The sequence below is a fragment of the Lepidochelys kempii genome, chromosome 15 (genome assembly GCF_965140285.1).
Source record: "Lepidochelys kempii isolate rLepKem1 chromosome 15, rLepKem1.hap1, whole genome shotgun sequence".
Lineage (NCBI taxonomy): Eukaryota > Metazoa > Chordata > Testudines > Cheloniidae > Lepidochelys > Lepidochelys kempii.
The window spans coordinates 28,306,376-28,324,690 of NC_136394.1; the positions used below are offsets into that span (position 1 = coordinate 28,306,376).

Genomic DNA, 18,315 nt, shown 5'->3' on the forward strand with positions numbered 1-18,315 from the left:
AGAGCCAGAAACTGAAACAGGACTTACTCCCACATCACCAGTAAGGAAGTTCAATGTTAGTGAAAGCAGAAATACCAGGGGAGTCACACATACACATGTGAACATTAAAGAGTTAATAGTTATGGATAGAATAGTTTTGGAAAGTTTCCTGTCAAGAAAGACACTTGGTCCATTTATGGCAGGACATGGAAAAATATAAGAACACTGACTAAAAACCCTGAAAAAGTTTACCCCAATTTGTCACTACTACTAGCCAGAAGGACCTGTAGAGGATATCCTTCCCAAGTAGTGTGAGCACCAAGCCTAGCACTCTTATCATTTGGATTTTAAATGGGACTAATGGTTTTAACAGTGCATTTCTGAAAGCTGTCACTTGCTCATGTCATGTAAGAAACTCCATCTGTTCAAAATGCAGGGCCACATTCCTCAAAATAGCACAACTTAAAACCACTAGCAATTTTCTTATTGCTTATTCAATCCAAACTCTGTTAAGATATGTACATTACAAAGCTAATTATAACTGGAATCAGACAAACCCCAGTTTTTCCCCCAATTTTAATGTGTTTTCAGAAAATTTAGAACACCAATTTGTGAGGATAAACTCCATTGGAGAGAGAAAATACAGAACGCAGGTAGCCACGGAGCTGAGGCACCTTCTTGATTATTGGCAGGATTTGAGAGTCCACCGTCTTCTGATCTGCCTTGCGTTGTTCTGTTATCTCATATTTCTAAAGAACAAAATTAAGAGAGAGTTAAAATACTACAGAGATTTAGACCCAGTTGGTTATCCCTACAGAGCTAAGGCTGGCTTCTTGCTTCCTGCCATGCCAAGGGCTTTTTCACTGAGTAAGCATTTCTCAGCATTCACTTGGAATTTTCCTTTCCAGGGAACAAAAAAACCCAACCAAAAATAGTTCTATCAGGGCCACAGGACTCAAGTCACCTCCAGTAGATAATTAAAGCTGTTTGAGTTTACACAACTGATAAGAGTTTATCTAAAAGAATAGGAATAGACCTTAGCTAAAAGAGCTGTTGCTAAATTTTATCAGCTGATGCAAACGGAGCCCCTAAAATCACAATACATGGAACACTTATGGACAAGAGACCACAGAATGCACATTAAGAAAATTCAGGGCTATTTTATGACTCTGTTTACAGTACACGATTGAGTCCATGCACACTGGAGATGCTGCTTTAAGAAGCTGTGTTCAAGCACCTCCTCAGTATGGAGTTATTTTGATAAACAGCAACATTTTAAGATGTCTTTCCCCCAGTGTTAGACACACACGGGGGGGAGGTAATATCTGAAAAGCACTATATCTTGAAAGTCTGTCTCCTTCACCAACGGAAGTTGGGTCTTAAAAAAAAAAAAAAAAAAAAAAAAAAGGATATTACCTCACTCACTTTGTCTCGAATATCCTGTGACCAACACAGCTGTTGTCAGATTCATGCATTTTAGTGGACTTGACCTTGCTTTCTTTTAAAATGTTCTTAAAAATTCTTAAATATTACATTTGTTTCCTTACTTCTTTCTCAGTGTCAAAGATCTCGCCTTCTTGATGTTTGGGCTTACGCAGCTTCTTCTTCTTAAAGTACGCATCAGTGAGATGTTTTGGAAGTTTCACCCCAGAGATATCAACCTTGGTAGACGTGGCAATAACGAATTTCTGGTGAGTTCTGCGCAGAGGGACACGATTGATAGCCAAGGGTCCTGGTGGCATAAAAAAAATACTCAGAAGGAGTTGCAATGTCAGCTTATCACTGGAGAAATAGTACTCCCTTTCTAGTTTGTGTCTTTAGCTACACTAAAAGGAAGGTCACTTTCCATTAGGATGATTAGGGTCTTCTTGCAGAGGACAGTTGGCTTCACTTACTAAAATCCGAACTAATAAATAAAATTAGGAGACGCCTTTCTCAAGGCTTCTGATAATGCTAAGAGTTTCCTTGCATTGTCAGTATTTCCAGGTATTAAAGCACAGTGATACTTTATTAAAAATGTGTTCTTTAATGTTAAACTTTTCGAATCTCTCAGTAGCTCCACAAGGCTTAACTGCAAGTTATTGTTACTGCCAATGATGTGCCCTCTTTTTCTAAAGGAAGGGCACTTCACTCCCTTTCTCAGATTTCCAGTGCTATCCAGTGTTTCTAGAACTGGAAGACTGAATGATATCAGAACTTAAACAGTCATATCACAGGTACCTCAGGCTAGTCAGAAAAATGTCTATTCACAGACAAAGGGTTTGGTGTTATTAGGAAAGTACAACAACGCTAATCATGGTAGAGTCTGAAGACAGACTTACAATGAATTCAACAGGAATTCAACAGACTTGAATGAATAAAGTTTCTTACCTGTTACCAGCAACAGACCACTAGCAAGCTGCTTCAGGAAGACCACACGCTGAAAACCAAACACAATAGGACATTAGTCTCAGACAGCAAAGCTAAATGCAGTTTGATGTCTGGGAAAATATCAGGAGCTGATTTTTGTACAAAAAATTTCAAAGGAGGAGACACACACTTTAGCCAGAAAGGCGAACGGCAGAACAGTACCAAATCCACAACACTGTAGAACAAAAACTATTCTGACAGGACCATTTCCAATGGCTAAGGAAACCAAACCAGAAACGTAAGTAGTTGGACTATGTTTAATTGTCTAGAACAGAACAGGAACTGGCTTGGGACCCAACAACTGCATTCCTAAGCAGCCCCTTTTGTAAGTTATATGGGTTTACATTGGGCAAAGTCTAGCAATCAATCAGCTGCAAGTCCCTCCAATTCTTTACCTATCACAGAGGTATAAGAAAGGCGTGGGCTACACTTCAATTTATAAATTGATGTACCTATGTCAGTCAGAGGTGTGGGGAAAACCGCCGCCCCTACCACTGACTGAAAAACTCCTTCTGTTGGTGTATGCTGCATTTACAATAGGGGGCTCTGCCATCAGAGGCTCTGTAGAGTATACAGAAACTTCTTCAAAATATTGGTAGAGCAGATGTGGCATGGAAGGGTATATGAAAGACAATTCTCCTGTACCTTGCCTCTGTGGCGACCAGTGAGAATGATCAGAACAGTTCCTGGAGTAATAGAAGCCCGCAGTTTCCTCTTGTGTTGGCAGAAGGGCTTTTTGCCATGACTCAAGAGCTTGCGAGGAACATCTTCAGTTGGGTAATATCTAGGCTAGAGAAAAAGCAGCAAATTATTAGCCAGAACCGCACTTTTACTATTCCATCAGTGAACTTAGTGAAAACAGTTTAATCTGAGTTTTGATCCTTCTGCTTTTAGCAGATGCAACACCTCTTCTCTCATGGGAAGACTATCTTTCCTAAAAGGCCATTTCCACCCTATCCCCCTTTAGATTTTGTGTTTCTCTGTTGTACCCAGGATTCACTTTGCTGCAGGCTAGCCTCTTATAGAAACTGGCACTTCTAAGTGATACATATTAGGTACACAATGTTGCATTTTGCATCAGATAGCTAATCAGTTACACAGCATAGAAAAAAATAAAAGTATGTTATTTGTGATTGTGTTTACAATTCACTAGAGAAGAAATGCCAGACTGTGCCCTACTGTGCTCCTCATTCATAGGCCTATGCCCATTCAGACAATGAATCTAGTCCATCATGGAGGGTGTCAGGGTATTCCCATGGAAATCTCCTTAATGCTGCATGTAGTAGTCTCCCTTACATGTCAACAGGCAATTAGCCCAGTAATATACACCCAGAAGCCAACGGTACACATTCTCTGATTCAGGCCATGTCTACACTGCCCCACAGAGGTGTGAATAGCAGTGCTGTAGCTCCCCCATGTGAACACTGTGGGTGTGAACTACAAGGTTCCTAGTTTGCCTAGAACAGCTGCTCCCCAGCTTTATTGTTAAGTGTACCACCTTCTTTTTAATAAAAAAATTATTGTGAAGTAAATGTATGGGGCATCAAGCTCCCATAGCATCAGTGGCGCACACACCAGTTAGGGAACACCTGTTCACAAAAGCCACAGTAAATATAAACGTGATGTGCATCTCTCTTTAAAAGCAAGACTCTTACTCCCCCCCCCACAAACCCGATATATTAATGAGTCACTATCTTAAATGCAAGTATCTACATAACAATTTTACAGTGCTATACAGGCAATCTATAGTGGAGATTATACTGTCTCATAGCCCAGAAGTACATCAACAGCAGCACTCTCTATGGAAGTTTTTCATTACAAAATAGGAAGCATATTCTCTTGTCATCTACGTCAGTGCAACTCTGTAACTCAGTGTTTAGCAGGAACAAAATTCTGCTTGTTCAATGTAGTTATTTTTCCCCCACTAATCGATTCTTACCATTTTACGAACTTTTACCACACGGTTGCCTCCATTCTTATCTCCCCCAACTGGTTTTGTGAGGGTAGCAGGTGCTTTCTCTCTTTTTTTCTTTTCTATCTATTAACAAAACAAACAAAAATTTCAAACAAGGTAACTTGTGAAACTTGAGACACAACGTCATTAGTTAAACGTGGAAATTCATCCCCTTTATACCTTTGTTTCTGGCGCATCATACTTGCGCTTGTACATGGCTTTTCTGGCATACATTGCTGATCGGGAATATTTCCCAATTCCTCGGGCCAGCACTGGGTTACGGCTTGCATGGTGCTTTCTAGGCTTCTTTGCCTTCTTCTCACCTGCCTTCTTCTCGCCTGCCATCTACCAAATATCAAAATAAAGTATAAGTGATGTGTCACATCAAAGAAAGAAACTGCACAGAAAAAATGTAATGGCTGCAAAAAACAAAAGCAAATTATACTTAAAAAAAATCCATGGTGTTCCTACGGTGGTCTTGAGACTATTTGGCTATATTTACTGTACTATCTTTTGCATCAAAGCCACCTAATCTACATGGAGCCTAATCAAGATGCACAGGACACCACATCCACTACATCTCACTTGTAACACAAGGCCACCTATATAGTAAATATAGGTGCTACAATTCAGATACCTGACCATGTCCAAAAGTACTAAAGCAGAGATCCCAGGTAAGAGGAAAACGCACATACAAGTTGGGGCTACAACTGCATGACAGCCCATAGACTAGGGAAGTAGAGAGAGGGGCAACAGCCAGCTTCTCATGCCCAAGGCCATAGCAACATGGTGACTTGGGGCTTTTACATGCTCTACTCTTATACATGCCCTAGACAGAGTCCCCAACCTAGGCAAGGCTCCGACATGATTTACCGCAAGGAGAAGAGACTGGAGGCGAAAGAAGAATCCCCCTCCTCTCTGTGCCCACCACCCATACGATCTGCCTCCGGCTGGAGCGTCCTCATACGTTTCGGACCGAAGGGTTCAAGCCGGGCTGGGTCTGCACTTTACAGACTCCCAACCTCTGCTCCGGCCGAGTCTGGTCGGCGCCCGGGGAAAGGGGCTCCTAGGATCACTCCCCACCCGAGGCGCTTTTCCACCCATTGCGGCGGCTGCCGGATCCCCAGCCACACAGTCACCAGAGCGGGCCAACCGCGGCCTACACCCCCGGAGTCACCGGGGCCCGCGAACTCCGCACATACGTGCGCCCCCGCATGCCTCCGGCCTCCCCGGAGCCACCGAGCCGGACCCGCGGGCCCTTCAGAGCCTCCTCAGGGCAGATGGCGGCAGATAGTAGTTACTGCTCCCCAGCAATAAGCGCCGCCACTCCGCCATTCTTACCTTCCTAGAAGGGAAAGGGAGCAATATCCGGGAACCCGGCTCTAAAGCGAGCCCAGCGTCTGACATCACCCCGTCCACTCCGGGGCACGCTGGGAGATGTAGTTTGTGGTCTCTAGCGGTTGCTGGCTGCCTGTAGGTTTCACTACGGAGCGGGGGAGCGTCAAGATCTGGGTCAAAGGGAGGACACTCTCGCCCTCTGGTTATAGAAGGGGGTAGTGGGATTTGGTCACGAGTGGGACTGCCTGGATTCTATCTTGGCTGGGGTTGGAGAAGAAGGTATGTGATGTGTTGAGAAGTTACAGGGCTTATGGGTTCTGTTCTTGGTTCTGCAGATGACTTAACCCCCCTCTCTAACGTAGCAAACAGCTAAGTGTTTAACTTCATTACCTGGAACTTGTAAAAGTTAAGTTTGTGTTAATCTGCAGAATTGGGGCCTTGATTAATAATAAACCTACACCTATCAGCGTCATGGTTCCATATAGTTTAGTTTACCAGTCTGTATGTAGCCACTTCACAGAGTTGTATAAAGGTTACTTAAGGCGACACTATTGACTTGAAAAACACAATTGTAGACAAAAATTGTACCTATTATGTGTGACCCCAACTATAAATGAACGTTTGTTTCTTTGAATTTTTGAGAGCATTTTTAATACAGTATTTTGTAGATGGTTAGTTGCGGTTCCCCTCTCATGCAGTAGGGTGACTCCAGCGGGGGGAGTAGATGCCTCGTATTTTTGGAAGAGGATTTTTTTAAAAAATAGCACTGTTTAAAAAAGGATCTCGATCAGCAAACTGATTTTTAAAAAATACTCATTCAAATCAAGTTAACGTATCGCCTCAGATCGTGTTTGCAAAAGATTTAGATGAAAGGTGCTACTTTAAGTACAAGGTGTTACCACGAGACATTTGAAATTGGATCCTGTGCATGCAGAGAGTTCTCAGAAGATGCACCTATGGGTGCACGCAGAGCTCCTCTAAAACACCGAGCCCTCGTCCCGCGCGGATCCCTCAGGCCAGCAGAGCTCCCGGGACGAGGAAACGCAGCTATCAGCGCGTGCCCGCAGGCCCCGCGTGCCCGCCCTGCGCAGCCACCAGGGCTCCCGGCCGACGGGCGCGTGCAAGCTCGCGGCCCGCCCCAGCCGGCCCCGCCCCCGCCCATGGAGGCTGGGCCGGTCGCGGGCGGATGACGTCCGGGCAGGCTGCGCCGCGGTTCTGTGTCTCCGCGGCCTGGCTGCGGCTGCTTCTCACGCTTCCCTCCGGGTCCCCCCCAGGCCGCGTCCCGCCGGGGGAGGGCCCTTCCCCCCCCCCCCGTGAGAGGCCGAGACTCGGGGGGACGGGCAGCTGCGGGCGCCGCGGGGGAAAATGACATCGCGGAGGTGAGGCGAGGGGGCCGGGGCCAGCTGCCCCTTTCGCGGCGGGGCCCCACCTTCCCCTGGAGCAAAGGGCCCGGCGGTGGGCGGCAGAGACTCCCCTGGGGCAGGCCGCGCCCCCCCTCCCCCTGGTGCGGGGCCGCTCTCTGCTGCGGTGAATTAAAGGGCAGCAGCCCAGCCCCCCTCCTCCCCTTCCCCCCCTCCCCCGGTGTCCTTTGGTGCAGGCAGGGGCCCTCCCCCTGCAGATCACGGTTTAATGTGCCCAGTGGCCCAGGAAACTGGCCGTCCGGCACTCCAGGCTATGGAGAATTCCTCCCGTGTGGCAGTGGGCATTAGCAACAGCTGCGTTACTGAGCGTGCGGGTTTGGGAATTAAAACGTGAATCAGCTTCTAGAGTTATCAACTGCAGGCTCATGTTTTAGGTGGCCGATACGTTGTAGTTTAGCAGCGTACAATCTACTTCCAAATACCTGCAGGATTGCTGGATTTAGACTTTGAAAAACTCCGTTAAATTTGAGTTTATTGCAGATGTGTGTGGTTTTCCCACATCTCATTTTTACTGTGTAGAAGACACTCGTTTATCCTTTGTCATTACATTTTCCATTTATTTTCTTTTATTCTTTTTGGTCTGGTAATCTATCACAATAATTGAATTAAAGGAGCACTGTCAAGATAGAAATATCATATTTTAATTTTACTTGTATTTAATTCCTTTGATTATGAAAACTGACCCATCTTTTTAAAAATCTGATTTGCTTTACACTGTCTGTTTACTTTTTCTTTTTCAGTTTACAATGATGAAGCTAGATTGTCAATTTCATTGTAGGGTTCTCTTCCTTCTTAACACTATGTTATTGTGTCTGGATCTCCAGCAGCTGGGTAGATGTTTAAAGTGGGAGGGAAATTTAAAAATTGAAATGGGGGGTGGGGGTGGAATCTTAAGTATTTCTTTTCATATCAGTTTCAGTGACACTTTCCCACCCCCCTTTTAAAATAAAGCCTAAAATACATGTGCCTGCATTAGTTAGGTGCTCATCTTTGCTCTCTGTCTGACTCTTGAGAATTAGCCCTCTTAGCCCATTCAAAAGTTAAAGTTGAAAGGGGCTCATGAGAGAGAGTGAATAAAGATTAGAAATTTAGACAAATCAGTGAGCCTATAAGTAGGAATAATTAAACTAAAAGTCACCACTTTCCTTATCTGTCTAGTTTTGTCATCCAAAACCCAAAACTCAGTGGACTGAATACATCCGATGAAGTGAGCTGTAGCTCACGAAAGCTCATGCTCAAATAAATTGGTTAGTCTCTAAGGTGCCACAAGTACTCCTTTTCTTTTTGCAAATACAGACTAACACGGCTGCTACTCTGAAAACTGTTAATGTAGTTTGTGATTCAAGAATGTCCTAAACCTTCTGAGTTCTGCAAAGAGGGCTTTTGTACAGTCATACCCTGGTTCTCCAGAATATTTCTTTATCTGAAACAAGGGCATGTTCCCTGTTATATAATACTCTTGGAAAAGGCCGCCTTCTTATCTGGTATCCCCGTCGTCCTTGTTGTAAATGATGTTTGACTGTCCCTCGTTGGTTATCTTTCCACTAGCATTTTTGTCTTATTGTAAAATGCCAAGTAGAATGCTATATGACTGAAACTATTAAATCATGCTTTGGGGAACATGAAATCCTCTGTTCTCATTGTGGGCATAAATAGAATATGTTGCTATGTATTGATTTTTGATTGTATTATAGGCTCTTGGTCAGTTTTACACTAGGAATAACTCCTGTGTCTGCTTAGAACAGAGCTAGAAAAGGAAAGAAAAAAAAATCTAAAATACATTCCATTCCTATGAAAGGAAACATAAGTGAAAATCCTCTATAGGGTTTATATTACTCCTATCTGTGTCTATGCAATCCTCTCTGCTTTCCCACCAGTGTTGGAAAGGATGTGGCCAGCATGGTTCAAAAGCGCAAATGTGGTGGCAGTATGCCAAATGAGGTTATCCTGATCACCGGTCCGGAACCATTTAACACAGATCGCTAACACCCCCATTTCTTTCTATTTGGGGTGGTTGACAAATGCATCTTCCTACTCAAAGCCAAAAATACAAGAGTGAGAGAGCAGGAGAACCAGTTACCATTAGAACAGAAGTTATAACATGTGCAAAAACTTGGTCACTTTCCTGCATGTACCTTTTTTGGTCCCAAACCCCAGCTTTGGTGGGCTACAGGAAGAAAGATCCTCCTTTTATAATCTTACATGATTCCGTAACCAGTTTTCAAATATATTGTATTATGGTCCCTTCTGTTCACTGAGATGTATTGTCTTTTGGCATAACTTTACATGATGTGTATAACTAGTAATGTGGTGGTATGTATATTTGTGTACTTGTAGGACCAGGTGTTGCAAGTAGCATGTGTGGAAACTTGCAGTGAAGTTAGTGGAAGTTCTGCATGTGGCATGCTTGTAGAATTGATTCCAATACTTTCACATTCCTATATCTACGCTTCTCTTTTTCATGTAATTATAATTAAAGTTCAATGAAATCGTCACTTAAATCCCACATATAATAAAAAGTCCTACATGACAATGTTTTGAAGTTACTGCTTCTCGTAGAAGTTCTATAGTGAGGTATGATTGTTGGAAACCTAATAGATGAACCAGTGTATTGCCTATCCTTCATAGCCAGATTGTTCCTTGGAGTTAAGGTGACCAGATGTCTCATATTTATAGGGACAGTCCCGTTTTTTGGGACTTATATAGGCGCCTATTACCCCTTACCCCCTGTCCTGTTTTTTCACAGTTGTTATCTGGTCACCCTACTTGGAGTACATTTTCAAGCATCCAGTCCAGTCTGGTTATTAAAATCCCGGGCAATGCGGCTTGCACTGCTTCTCTTGGCAGACTATTCCAAAGATTAATACATTTCCCCCATCAGGAAACTTTTCTTGACATTCAGGCAAAATTTTCCCATTATTAATTTCATCCTAGTTCTATCCCTGTGTCTCCTTGTATACCACATAAAATTCTTCTTGCAGTTTACACTTTCCAGGTACTTGTAGAATGTTTCTGTGTTCTCCACCTAGCTGCTTGGTCTAGGTGTACACATTTAGGACCAGATGTTTAAAGGTGTCTAAAGATAACTGCTTTGAAAATTGTACTAGGTGCCTGCCTGCATCTTTTGGCATCTAAATACCTTTAAAAATCTAGCCCTTGGTCCATATAATCTTCATAATTCAATCCTTCTGACCCTAAGATTTTTTATTTTATTTTTTTGGCAGGGTCATCTTGTCCGTCATCCTATTACCATTTAATGGCTGATCACCAGTGTGGGATAAGTCTGTCTTTCATAATCCACAGTCCACATAATACACACTATGTGTTTACCATAGACTCCTCTTTTCTAAGCAAGTGTGATCATCTGTGGTCCAGAAGAGGTTAAAGTTATCAGTTACTTAATTGGGTGAAAGTGAGTAGCAGACAGTCAGGTTATGTTGCTGGGTTTAGTTGGTGATCATAGAAACTTGCCAATCCAGCTAACAGGGTTTACTCTCTTCAATCTTTCAAAGTAACTATGTTGAATATCATGCATGTACCATGTGTATTTTTCAAAGGAGATGAGGAAAGCTGAGGTCCTGCGTGGGCTTTGAAGATCCCATGACTCTCTTAGGGAAGAGTAGGGGTTTTCCCCGATTTTTTTAGCCAAAATGCATGTCTCACTGTTGTGCTGATCGGTTACTGCCCAAAAGCAGCTGCATTTCAGTGGTATTGCATATTTATAGTTTGAAAAGCTTTGGGGTCTTTCAGGATCATGGACATTGGATAAATATAAGATTATCTGTCAGTGGATTAACTCAAGTCTGTTGTGACAACTCAAAGTAGTTGGATTTTTACTTACATTTTCCTGGTTTGAGCTATACCCAGAGTAGGTTATTTTCTTGGTGGCTCTGCTAAAGGTGCAATATTCTGAACGGGGTTCTCTTGGTTAGATAGGATATACACAGACAGATTTAAGGTTCCCGTGTAGGATTACTTCCTTTTCAAATTGCACTTGGGCACCTTTACTTCTAGCTTCCATGGGTATATTAGTTAAACTGACTATGTTAGGGACTTGGCTGTTTTGGAAGCTCTAAAAGTGTCCAGAGTATTCTTTATGAAAAAATTTGCCAGAGCAGGGAGTATGGAATATTATATTATTGGAATAATGATAACAAGTCTTTCTCAATTTGAGCTGCCTTTCATGAATTGCTGAACCAATCAAAAGAGCAAAGTGGCTGCATGCACTTGCACAGCTTTCTGTTATGGCAGCTTACTGTGAAATGTGGATTTATGTTGGGAATAATCAGAAATGCTATGTACATTTTTAGTTATAGTATTATAAGTGTAACAGAGCAGATTCTGCAAAGCAGCCAAGTGTTTGTATTGCTGTGATGTTTTGCTTTACTCAGGGAAAAACTCATTGGGTTTTTCAAGAGCAGTGGATTCTGCTGCTTTCTCTCAGATATGCTGTGCAAGTCTAATATCAAAGTGCAGATGTCCGAGGTGCATGATTTATAGCAGTTACAAAAATAAGGAAGCCTTTCAAATGTCTAGGAAGACTTTAATTTCAAGAGTTGAAGTGAAAATAAAAACCCAAGAAAGTAGTCTGGCAAAGCCACTGCAGTCAAATGGTTGCACGCTGTTTGCCCAGAATTTTGCATTTCTGTGACAGTACTGTATTTTGTTCTGTGTTCTGTCTTGGCCGTCTGGGTGGCAGTGGAGACAGCCTTGCTTTTAGTCTCTCAGCTTTTAAAACATGTCTGGTTATATTGGGAACTCTCCTCAAACATCTGCTTGTGTATTGTTTCTCCATTGCCCCAGCTGTACCATGGGAATCAGACTTCTGGTTTGGTCCAAAAGGTAATATAAATAGTAGATATTTACAGGTATAATTAAGTTTCTGTTGTAACTTTCTCGAACACCTTTTGGTCGAAATTTTCCGTGCTCAGTCTCTGCATGAAGGTGAACTCATCTAAAAAAACAAAACAAAAAACCCACAAACTTTTAAGTATTATCTCTGTTTCTGAAATTTTGGCAAAGGAGCTGATCTTATTAGTATGTGTGCATTTTCATGTGTCTTTAATGTACACAACTGTATTGATTCAGCTTCCAAACTATATTTCCCTAAGTCATTTCCTTGTGAGAGAGCATCCTTTGGCCTGTACAGGGGAACCGTGATGGAGAGGGAAATAATGGATAGTGAGGGCTGATGCAAACTTCAGATTTTCTCTTCAGTTGATTGCATTGATAGTATAATAATCCCAGTCTCTCCTTAGTTCACAAAGCATGTGCCTGGAGGTCATTTCCAGTTACCTGAATCATAGGACTGGAAGAGATCTCGAGAAGTCATCTAGTCCAGTCCTCTGCACTCATGGGAGGACTAAGTATTATCAAGAGCATCCCTGACAGGTGTTTGTGGACAGTAGAGTTGCTGGCCATCTTAATGCTGCATTACTTCTGTATTGCAGCAGAGGAATAAAACTTGTGTGATGATATGTAAAACGTGGACTTGTTAACTAAATCACTACGAATACGTCTGCTGAAATGTAATGCCATAGGTGGTGATGCTGAACTCTTTAGTTATAGATATAAGCCATATATGGTTCTCCGGCGAGGTCCACTGTTTGTCATTCAGGAGGCTGCTTGTGGGTGGTGAAAACCAATATGATGTTCCTCTGTGTTTTGTATTTTAAGAGTGTGATATTTTAGGACCATAGGAATTGACAGACCAGATCAGAACATTGCTCCATCTAGTCAGGTAGCCAATCTCTGGCAGTGGCCAGGACCAGATGCTTCAGAGGAAGGTGCAAGAAAGCTATATTTTGGACAATTGTGGAATAACTTGTCCACAAGGGAAGTTTTTTCCTGATCCCCCATCATCAGTCGGTGATCGATTTATGCCCTGAAGCATGAGGTTTTGTTTTATTTTTACTTTTTAAATAAAACTATCTTAATGTTACTTTGGATGTTTTCAGTATTCTTATGTATGTCTAATTTTTTCTTCAGTCCTAATAAGCTGTAGACCTCCATGGAATCCAGTGGCATCGAGTTCCACAAGTTGTGTGTGTGGTGGTGGTGAGGAGTGCGTGTATTTGTTCTTATTAGTTGTCTTTCAGTTTCATTGAATGTGATTTTGCTATTGTGTTATGAGAGGATAAATACAAGTGCCTGACTTCTGCTCTATACCATTTGTTTTATATACTTTTTATCATGTCTCCTCTGAAATAAACAGTTTCCAATGGTGTGGGTATAGTACTTTCACTTATCTGACCTCTCTTATCAGAGGATCTCAGCGATATGTAGAAGAAAACCTGCTTTTAACTGGTGACATGAAAAGTACAAGTTAGAATTACATTGACATTTTTTTGAGATGATTTTTTTCAGAGCATAACAAAATTCTTTAAAATCCAATATTGCATCCAGTGATTTTAATGTTATCTGATATTTGTGTGGCAATGTGGCATCATCTAAAGAGAGATTCTGGTTTTAAATTATTTTCCTTCTTTATCTTGTGTAGATGGTTTCACCCGAATATTACTGGAGTGGAGGCAGAAAATTTACTGCTGACAAGAGGCGTTGATGGCAGCTTTCTGGCCCGGCCCAGTAAAAGTAACCCGGGAGATTTTACACTTTCTGTTCGGTAAGTTAAGTGTTTGAGTGGCTCTGTCCTTAATACCCACTTGTCCCAAACATACAGAAGTCTACAATTGCCATTGTTCTGTGGAGAGCAATCCTGCTTGGGTAGAGAGATGACCTTGTGTCATCTACAAGTTCTCCATTTCTGAATTCTGAGTCTGTTATGTTGATAGTTTTACATTTTCTTCTGCATAGGAACCCAAATGCCTTTGGTTTTCCAAGTTGTGCAGAGCTGGGAAGACTGTGGATCCTGGCTCTGTAGTGAGCCAGAAAGGTAGAGGTGATGTGGCAGCCAGTTCATAATTTCTCCATTCCCTACCCTTTTAAAGAAAACCGTTAGGGTTCCTGTCCAGAAAGTAGCAGAGGTGACAGCATTAGCAAGATCGTGCATGTAAGATCTGTGCTCCTTTATACCGCATTCTGGCTTCTCTTCTCCCCTCATCACCCCGTTAGCTATGCTGATAGTACTTAAAAACTTGCCAGGTACCTTAGATAGATATTTGCAGTGTAACTTAGTGCCAAAAATGTGCTTGGCACTGTACAACACAGCATGCAAATATAGTCTTTTCCCCAAGGAGCCCACCCGCTAAAAACCCATATAAGAAAGGGCTCATGGAGAAAACCCAAAGGAGGGAATAACATAATTTTTCTTCCCTCCATAATGTCTCACTTCTTAGGGGTTGCAGAAGAAGTGAGGGGGATTTGAATTAGAATAGGATGGTGGCTTGTCAAATAGAGATCATTCCACACACACACACTCAAAATACTTTCCTATAACAAGAATAAGGAAGTATTGAGGTAATGTTTGTTAGGAGAAATTACCAAGTTTTTAAGGTAAACTCGTGCATTCCAGCTTCATCTAAAATGTGACTTCTGGAGTACATATCCCCACATTGTCTTGGAGGACAGGGAAGGGGAAACAGGCATGTCTGACACTTCATTGTTGCCTTAGATTTTAAGGTAGTCTTAGTGGAGCTGAGTCAAGGGAAGGAGACCTCATCAAAGATCTATGCGGGCGGGGGGGCTGAAGTTTCCTGACTGAGAATTCCATTTGCTAAGTCCTACCTAGGGTGGTCTCAGGATGGCCATTGATCTCTGCTCTTCATTGATATTAGTGGAGGTAGAGGCAAATTGTTTACATCAATGGCTATTCTTGGCTGATTATAGGGAGCAGACGTGTCTTTAAGGGAAATCCCCATGCTGGGGAACCGTGTTAGGATGTCTGGGTTGCTCCTTGAACGTGGCAGTTGGAGTCTGTCCAGCCTTTCCTAGAGCCTGACTCCTATACTGGGCAGAGCTGGACTCCACTCTGGAGAAAGTGGTAGCACAGAACCCCTAATGAGGCATCTTGTGGATGCTGAAGACTTCCCTCCGTCATGAGAATTGTAAGTAGAGGACAGGAGGTCTGTGCAGCTTCTATTGGACGACGTGGGTATATCTGCACTGCAAAAACAAAAAAACCCCATGGCAGCAAGTCTCAGAGCCCAGGTCAACTGACCCAGGCTTGCGGGGCTCATGCTACAGGGTTAAAAACAGCAGTCTAGACATTCAGGCTCGGAGACCCGGGGAGGGAGAGGGTCTCTGAGCCTGGGCTCCAGCCCAAGCCCGAATGTCGACACTGTTTTTAGCCCTCTAGCGTGAGCCCTGCAAGCCTGAGTCAGTTGACCCGGGCTCTGAGACTTGCTGCCGTGTGGGTCTTCTTTTACAGTGTAGATGTACCCTGTGGGGTAATGAAGACTGTTTTGGTTCAGTGGAGCCATTAAGGAATGGAAAAAAAAAACCTTATTTCTCTACTAACTGTTAAACAACCACTTCCTCTTCTTGTAACCCTTGATACTGTTTCATTGCCCTGCTATTAAAGGTATAGTTTCTTCACTCACAGTGTTCAGTAATTTAGATATGCTGCAATTCATCGGCTGGAAGATGACTGACCTATAAAACTGAACTACTGAAATTTCCAAGCTAGTAGAGTGGAATATTTTAAAGTGGTTGGTTTGAAATTGGCGAACTTGTCTAAGTTGCCTTTTTCTTTTTTTTGGTGCAATAAACATTTAGGCGAAATGGAGCTGTCACGCACATCAAGATCCAGAACACAGGAGACTACTACGACCTGTATGGAGGAGAAAAATTTGCCACATTGGCTGAGTTAGTCCAATATTACATGGAACACCATGGGCAGCTCAAAGAAAAGAATGGAGACGTAATAGAGTTAAAATATCCACTGAATTGTGCTGATCCTACATCTGAAAGGTTAGAGAGATAAATTGTGGTGAAAAATATGAAGGAGTCCATTCTCCTTTCCACGTATGCATGTGATTCCTATTAACATTAAGTATTTGCTTTTACTCAGTGTAAGTAAGGGTGGCAGTACCTTACCTTGCAAGTAGTCCAACTGTTTTCTTTGGCACTACTTGCAAAATAAGCTATTACTCAACTTGAGTAAGGGTGGGAGAATCTGGACTGAAGAGGATAGGCCCTATACCTTGCAGTAACTAAAACAAAAAAATAAGTAAAATACACAACCTGCTTTCTGATCCTTCTTGGAAAATTTCATTGGTTGCAAAAGCTTCAGAGAATTATATGTGTTACTGCAGTGACTTCAGTATATATTTCAGAGCATAATTTTATTTTGGTAACAGTGTATTATATGTGGGTTTAAGAAAACAAAAGTCAAATGCAAATATACAGATTGCTGAAACTGACATTTTTAACAAGACCGCAATGATCAGTAGGATCTCAGACTTTGAATACTTACTAAGGAAGTATAGTGAAGGAACTCTTCAGAAATAAATGTATTTAGTTCTCTTCAGAAACTGGAATTAATTAGGCTGACCCATTAGTCAGCATTACCGCTAGTAGATGTCAGTTTATTCTCAGAAGTGAAAAAGCAGGGAAAAATAATGGAACCACGCCATCATAAGGGCTGATGAAATTGTATTTCATGGTGTGTAAGGAAAACTTTCTGTTAACATAAGAGCCCTGAAATCATGCAAGTGCATAAAATAAGCAATGGCAAAATACGTGAGAGAAATTGAGGTATCTAATTGCAGTAACTGAAATTTTATTAGAACCCACTTCAGTTCTTGCTGACTTTTCTCTTGGGATTTCTTTCTTGTGATCTGTATAGATTTTTATTAAGCAATGGTGGCATTCTTCCAAGGTTGAAATGCATAAGAATTCAAGTATCTTAATCAGTTTTCTGTGTATGAAAGTTCTGTTTTGAGAGTTGTTTTCTGGATAATGTTTTATTACTTGTGAAGTATTTCTGTGTGTGTGCACACGCCCTCTCAATTCATATTTTTTCGAAGTTTATACTTTGCCAGGTTTTTTGTGTATCCTTAGCAACTCTTGTAGCCCTTGAAACCTCAGTTTAGAATGAACATTTTGGCTTGTTATAGCTGTTTAAAGCAGGTGGGCTAAGTCATGGGTACAGTGAAGAGAAGGGCAACTATATTTATTTATTTAATTTATTGTAAATTTAAGGTGGTTTCATGGACACCTTTCTGGAAAAGAAGCTGAAAAGTTATTAACAGAAAAAGGAAAACATGGAAGCTTCCTTGTGAGAGAGAGTCAAAGCCACCCAGGAGACTTTGTTCTTTCAGTCCGGACAGGAGATGATAAAGGCGAGAGTAATGATGGGAAATCGAAAGTGACCCATGTCATGATTCGGTGCCAGGTACAGTAAAGCTGGAACTTCTTGACTGTAAAGGCTTCTTTCCTGGTTTGCATGCTTATTCTGTCAGGAGAGGCATTACAGACTTCTCAATACTATTCAGTCCACTGATTTTGGTCAGATGGTGCTGTATGTATAGCATATGGTTTGTTTGCTTAAATTGACTTCTTTGCTAATTTCAAGAATTCTAGTAGCATTTTGGTTTTTTGACTGAATCGTGCCGTAGCATATCTATATTGCTGAGGAGCTTCTAAGAGGTTTCCCTTTGATTGCATCAAGAGTCTGTCTCAAAGCCTCTGCTGATGTAGCCTTTCGCGTTCATGAATCTCTCTTAAGTTTGTTGCAGTCTTGTCTTACTACTTCTCTTTTCATATAATAGATCTGAGAATCCATTCAGGTGGGGTTTTTTTGTAGCTATACTATGGAGGATGGATATTTTGTCTTTTTCATAATGTCTTTCCATAATAACAACCAAAATACAGCAAATATTTAATCCAAGGAAACCTTGTCCTACAGTTTAAATTTCAGGTAGGGTAGTTTGCCTTTACTAAAGAATGTGTTTAAACTATCTGATGCCAGGATTAATTCTTGATGGTTATTTTTATTCTGAAAACATTTTAATATGTGCCCGAGTATTGGTGTTAAAGGGTCAAATCTGTTGAAAGTACTTTAATCCATTTTAGAAAATACAGTTCTTGTAATACCTTTATTTGTCTTTAAAAAAGCAAAAACAACCCTCCCCACATGCCTAGTATAGAGAAATCAGGAATTTGGGGCAGAAATGGTGCAACTAAGTGAGAGTGCCTGTTAGAGGTTTTTGTGTTTTTGGCTGCATTCAGTAAATACTGTCCAAATTTCAAGGTACACCTCTACCCTGATATAATGTGACCTGATATAACACGAATTTGGATATAACGCGGTAA

The 18,315-nt window shown here is 41.8% G+C and overlaps 2 protein-coding genes across 5 annotated transcripts in view; one reads left to right on the top strand and one right to left on the bottom strand.

Annotated features, from left to right (window-relative positions):
• Positions 1–540: 540 nt before the first annotated feature.
• On the bottom strand, positions 541–5,764 carry RPL6 (ribosomal protein L6). Of its 2 annotated transcripts, none has more exons than XM_073312318.1 (7): positions 5,684–5,764; positions 4,523–4,687; positions 4,328–4,426; positions 3,034–3,177; positions 2,350–2,398; positions 1,527–1,711; positions 541–728 (listed from the first exon to the last, which is right to left on the bottom strand). In XM_073312318.1, the coding sequence occupies exons 1-7, from the start codon at positions 5,747–5,749 to the stop codon at positions 576–578; spliced, it is 861 nt and encodes a 286-aa protein (XP_073168419.1). In that variant the 5' UTR covers positions 5,750–5,764; the 3' UTR covers positions 541–575. The 2 variants fall into 2 exon arrangements, with proteins under 2 accessions (XP_073168419.1, XP_073168420.1); XM_073312319.1 differs by lacking the exon at positions 5,684–5,764 and adding an exon at positions 5,545–5,569.
• Positions 5,765–6,847: 1,083 nt separating this feature from the next.
• The window catches only part of PTPN11 (protein tyrosine phosphatase non-receptor type 11), a 41,566-nt gene continuing 30,098 nt past the window's right edge, over positions 6,848–18,315 (top strand). For all 3 annotated transcript variants that reach the window (XM_073313353.1, XM_073313354.1, XM_073313355.1), the window contains exons 1-4: positions 6,848–7,059; positions 13,601–13,723; positions 15,775–15,969; positions 17,203–17,395. In XM_073313353.1, coding sequence (XP_073169454.1) covers positions 7,046–7,059; positions 13,601–13,723; positions 15,775–15,969; positions 17,203–17,395 — 525 coding nt within the window. In that variant the 5' untranslated portion in view covers positions 6,848–7,045. The remainder of the gene's footprint in view (positions 7,060–13,600; positions 13,724–15,774; positions 15,970–17,202; positions 17,396–18,315) is intronic.

Bases quoted from the DNA above. Each gene is read 5' to 3' on its own strand.
- RPL6 (XM_073312318.1), bottom strand. From the start codon at position 5,749: ATGTCAGACGCTGGGCTCGCTTTAGAGCCGGGTTCCCGGATATTGCTC. The intron at 2,399-3,033 runs GTACAGGAGAAT...TTTGGTTTTCAG, and splicing joins CTGGTCGCCACAGAGGCAAG to CGTGTGGTCTTCCTGAAGCA. The intron at 729-1,526 runs GTAAGGAAACAA...TTTGTTCTTTAG, and splicing joins TCTTTGACACTGAGAAAGAA to AAATATGAGATAACAGAACA.